Below are 5345 nucleotides of genomic sequence, written 5' to 3'. Positions count from 1 at the left end.
GGTGGGCAGTCTCATGGCAATGTCACTGAGCTACCAACGTAGACACCCAGCCCAACGAACCAGGGAGGTGGGGGGCGCTGCGTGTGTCAGTTCAAGTTCCATCATGGGGGAAGCGACGGCCTAGTGGTATTATCGCTGGACTGTTAATCCAGAGATCCTGATAACGTTCTGGGCACCCGGGTTCGAATCCTGCCACGGCAGATGGTGGAACTTGAATTCAATGAAATATCTGGTCTACTGGTGACCGTAAATCCATTGTCGATTGTCGGGAAAAACCCATTTGATTCACTAATGTCCTTTAGGGAAGGAAACTGCCATCCTTACCCGGTCTGGCCTACGTGTGACTCCAGACCCACAGCAATGTGGTTGACTCTTAACTGCCTGTCTGGGCAATTAGGGACGGGCAATAAATGCTGCCTGGCCAGTGACACCCTCATCCCGTGAACGAATAAAGAATGGGGGCCGGTGAGTAAATCTGACAGGTTAATCCATTTAGGTAGTTGTTGTAACAACCCACCTGGTTCACCAATACTCTTGAAGGAAGGAAATCTGCTCTCCTTACCTGGTCCAACTTAATTCTTAACTGCCCTCTGAAAAGACTTGGCAAGTTGCTCCTTTCAAGGGCAGTTACAAAAGGGGCAATAAATGTTGGCCTTGCCAGTGATGCTCACAGATGACCTACCCCCACCAACCCCCCCATGTCCTGGCATTATATGGCCACCACTTCTTCCTTGTGATGCATTACCTTCCTACACTGGCTGGAAAGCAATATATCTAATTTCCCTATTGTATCCATTCATCTCCTCATTTCCATTTTTTTTAATATCTGGGTAAAGAGGAATGTTCAAAGGAGATTGGGAAAAAAAAAAAACAATCTTTATTCCAGCGGAGCCTTTCGAGTGATAGTCTCTGGCTCAGCCTCATGCATCGGCTGCCTGTGATTAAGTTCTTTCACATTGGCCAGCGAGCAGCACCTTCGGGATTCAGTATTTATAGTCTGGACAGCTGGTTTGTGATGCAGAGTGGGTTCAATTCTTGCATTGACTGAGGGTCACCATGAAGGACTCCCCTTCTCAACGTCTCCCCTTGCCTGAGGAACTGTGACACTTAGGTTAAACCACCACTAGTCATCTCTCTCTCTCTCTCTTTCTGGTCAAATAGGACTATGGTGACTTTACCTTTTTTACATTTTATGGTCATAGAGTCTCACAGCACAGAAACAGACCCTTCGGACCAACCAGTCCATGCCGACCATAATCCCAAACTAAACTAGTCCTACCTGCCTGCTCCTGGGCCATATCCCTCCAAACATTTCCTATTCATGAACTTGTCCAAATGTCTTTTAAACGTTGCAACTGGACCCACATCCATCACTTCCTCTGGACATTCATTCCACACACAAACCACTGTCTGCATAAAAAAGTTGCCCCTTGTGACTTTTTAAAATATTTTTCCTCTCGCCTTAAAAATAAATCCCCTAAGTCTTGAAATCTTCCCCCACCCTAGGGAAAAGACACCCGCCACTCACCTTTTCTATACGCCTCTTGACTTTATAAACCTCTACAAGGTCACCCCTCAACCTCCTACGCTCCAGCCGAGAAAGTCCCAGACTATCCAGCCTCTCTTTATAACTCAAATCCTCCATTCCCAGCAACATCCTTGTAAGTCTCTTCTGAATCCTCTCCAGATTAATAATACACTTCCTATAACAGGGAGACCAGGACTGTACATAGTACTCCCGAAGAGGCCTCACCAATGTCCTGTACAACCTCAACATGACGCCTCCAACTCCTACACTCAAAGGTCTGAGCAATGAAGGCAAATGTGCTAAATGCCTTCTTAACCACCCTGTCTACACGTGACGTAAATTTCAAAGAATTAATGTGCTTGAGCCCAAGGCCCTCCTTTTAATTTGTATAAGTCCTGCCCTTGTTCGTTTTACCAAAATGCAACACCTTGCATTTATCCAAATTAAACTCCATCTGCCACTCCTCAGCCCATTGACCCAATTGACCAAGATCTCTTTGTAATTATGGTCAGGCCTGGGCTTTCTCAGACATCAGTTGCGGTGTATAATCTAATATTCCCTCTGGAGCAGAGTCCATGTTGGAAACTTATTTCGGGTGATCACTTGCATTTTTCTTAATTCTCTCCTGAGACCCGAGCATCACTGACAGGGCCAATGTCCCAAATAGGCCTCACTCACTCACTAGGCCGAGAAGGTGGTTAAGAGTCAACCTCATTGCTGAGATTCTGGAGCTACATCAAAAGCAGACCAGGTAGAAAGGTCAGATTTCTTTCTCCAAAGGTCATCAGTCAACAAGAAGGGTTTGCACAACGACTGGTGATAACTTTAAAACAAGGAAGAATAAGATGTGTTTGGACACACCTCCATGAGTGATGGGACCTGGGCTGGCAGGCCTAGAGATAGAGACACTATCACTGCGCCACAAGAGTCCCCATTACAGTTTATAATCAGATCTGTTATGACATAACTTGCAGTTGTGTGGGACTTGAACCCAATGTTCCAGGCCAGAGGTAGGAACACTACCATGGCACCACGAGACTCTTAGCGGTTGACAATAATTTAACAAAAACAAAAATTATTAACACAAGCTGCATGCTGGGATTGGAACCTGTGTTAGCTTGGGCCGTGGATTAGTGGCCCAGCGATTGGGTTATTCAGCCCCGCCACTCCTCAGGGTGGGTCCCACCTTTTTTTGAGTTGCACTCCCTATCTAGTTACCCCTCTCCTCGCACAGTGGGGCAATCAGCTGAGCCAGGACAGTGCCTGGCAAGTTTAAGGCTTGGCCAGACACGTGCAGGACTCCTACCTTGTTTGGCAGCAACTGGGGAGCTTGGCTTGGTTGTGGCTCCACCTCATTCCAGACTTTGTTGAGAATAGCCACAGTGTTTTGTGCCCGACAGTGAGGGCGTATATCATTCAACAGAATATCAGCCCGACCTGAGGAGGCAACAGAGAGAGCTTACAGCCACTTAGTGTCATTGTGATGCAGAGGAATGGTCGCCAGTTGGCAGCTTTCTCCCAAAGAAGGCACAAATCACTCAGTGAGCCCACCAACCTCCTGGCAAAGACAGTTCTAATAAACCCAGAGTGTTCCCCAGTGAACCCACCACAGTGATCCCAATAAACCCAACAGACAGCCCCATAGAAAACCCAACAGGCTGCTCCCAGTAAATCAGACTCTTCTCCAGTAAACCCACAGGTAGCTCCTCAAATAACCAACTTGTATTTTTCCCAGTTAACCCACACTGTTCCCCCGTAAGCCCACCACTGTAATCCCAATAAGCCCAGCAGACAGCCCCCTGTAAAACCCAGGCTGTATCCAAATAAATCCCCCAGCTAAACCCCTCTTTGTAAAACTCTCTGAGGTGTTAATGACTGGGTTGAGGGAACACACCTTGGTTCACGTTACACACAATTCTAAATAAAAAAGGCTAATGAAATGAACAGGGTAGTCAGTGACTCTCTGCTTAAATAAGGAAGGTCACACAGGTAGGAATGAAGGACAACTGGATCCTGGTTTGTTTTGGAACAAACAGCAGCATCAGGTCCTGACACAGCGGGTGGAAGCTTTGCTGTATAAACGTTAGAGTTAACCTGACTCGCTCACATGACGTCCCCTGAACTGATCACTGGCCTGTGTCAAGGACAGAGCCTCTGTGGTTTGACATTTATTACTGAGTAACACCTGCTGGTGAAAACATTCAGTTCAATCCCAAAAATCTGAAATTCCAAATTCATCCATGGAGTATTGTCACTATGATGAAAGCTGCAATCTGCTCCTGATTGTTTACAATGCCATAAATTTGTTTTGCAAACTTTGATGGAGGAAATATGCTTCAAATAGGTTCATTGGTATTAGAAGGCAGTTGTTATTAAACTGAGCCCTTGGGTGGTGGGGCTATCCGACAGAGAGAGAGAGATTGAGCAGACTGGGCCTGTACTCTCAAGAGTTTAGAGGAGGGACCGGTGATAACATACTGTGGGAACTGACAACATTCTTAAAGGGTGTGACACAATGGATGCAGAAAGCCTGGTTCTAAACCCACTGTGTCTGGGGTGGCTCGAGAACCAGGGCACACAGCCTCGGAATTAAGGATCAGCCATTTAGGACTGAACAGAGGAGATATTTCTTCACACAGACAGTAGTGATTCTTAAAGAGGGATGTTCAATCACTCACAGACCCTTCTGTCAAACCAGTCCATGCCGACCATAATCCCAAACTAAACTAGTCCCACCTGCCTGCTCATGGCCCATAGCTCTCCAAACATTTCTTATTCATGTGCTTATCCAAATGCCTTTTAAATGTTGTTGCTGTACCCGAATCTATCACTTCCTCTGGAAGTTCATTCACACATAAGCCACTCTCTGTGTAAAAAAAATTGCCCCTTGTGTCTTTTTTAAATCTTTCTGCTCTCACCTTAAAAAAAACCCTTGTCTTGAATTCCCCTCACTGTGGAAATGACACCTGCCATTCACCTTATCCATGCTCCTCATGATTTTATAAACTTCTATAAGGTCACCCCTCAGCCTTCTATGTTCCAGTGAAAAAAGTCCCAGCCTATCCAGCCTCTCACCATAACTCAAACCCTCCATTCCAGGTAACATCCTGATAAATCTCTCCTAAACCCTCTCCAGCTCAATAATATCCTTGCTATAACAGAGTGACCAGAATTGGATACACTACTCCAGAAGAGCAGGTTTAAGATGGAGATCAGTACCAAAAGGTAACAAGGGATAGTATTAAGATAGATGATTGACCATGGCCTAGCTCCATGTAGGAACACCTATGTTCCTTTGTTAAGCAGAATCATAAACCTAGGAACGAAATCAGCTTCAGAAAGCCAGCCAAACCCAACAACCAACCCCAGCCCCACTCAATTCCCCAAAGACACACAACAGTTGTGGTTGTCTGGTCTCGTGGGAGGTTCATACAAAGGAACTCTGAAAGCAGCAGGTCTCTCCTGCCTGCTTTACAGTTTGAATTATGTGGTTATCAACCAGGTACATTTTAATTGTAAGTCAGATCATGTGATGCGAGAATGACAAATCTAACCAAGGTTACGTTTTTGGCAATGAGAACAATTTCAAGTATGCAGTTCGTAACTGAGAATCACAGGCTGGGATTTGAAAAACACATCAACAGCTATGCTTGCTGTTTAGAATTTGCTCACTGTATCTGTATCTCACTGTCACAGATACACACTGTATCTGTATCTCACTGTCACAGGGATACACTATTTCTGTATCTCACTGTCACAGGGATACACTATTTCTGTATCTCACTGTCACAGGGATACACTGTTTCTGTATCTCACT

The 5345-nt window shown here is 45.5% G+C and overlaps 1 protein-coding gene across 3 annotated transcripts in view; it reads right to left on the bottom strand.

Moving 5' to 3' along the window:
• Positions 1-5345, bottom strand: part of LOC109923634 (protein Niban 1-like) — a 50508-nt gene that overhangs the window by 42338 nt on the left and 2825 nt on the right. For all 3 annotated transcript variants that reach the window (XM_048618008.1, XM_048618007.1, XM_048618006.1), the window contains exon 2: positions 2835-2965. In XM_048618008.1, coding sequence (XP_048473965.1) covers positions 2835-2965 — 131 coding nt within the window. The remainder of the gene's footprint in view (positions 1-2834; positions 2966-5345) is intronic.

The sequence above is a fragment of the Rhincodon typus genome, chromosome 38, assembly GCF_021869965.1.
Source record: "Rhincodon typus isolate 14 chromosome 38, sRhiTyp1.1, whole genome shotgun sequence".
In the NCBI taxonomy this organism is placed as follows: domain Eukaryota; kingdom Metazoa; phylum Chordata; class Chondrichthyes; order Orectolobiformes; family Rhincodontidae; genus Rhincodon; species Rhincodon typus.
The sequence above is the reverse complement of the archived record's forward strand: the minus strand, read 5'-3'. Positions and strand labels throughout refer to the sequence as shown.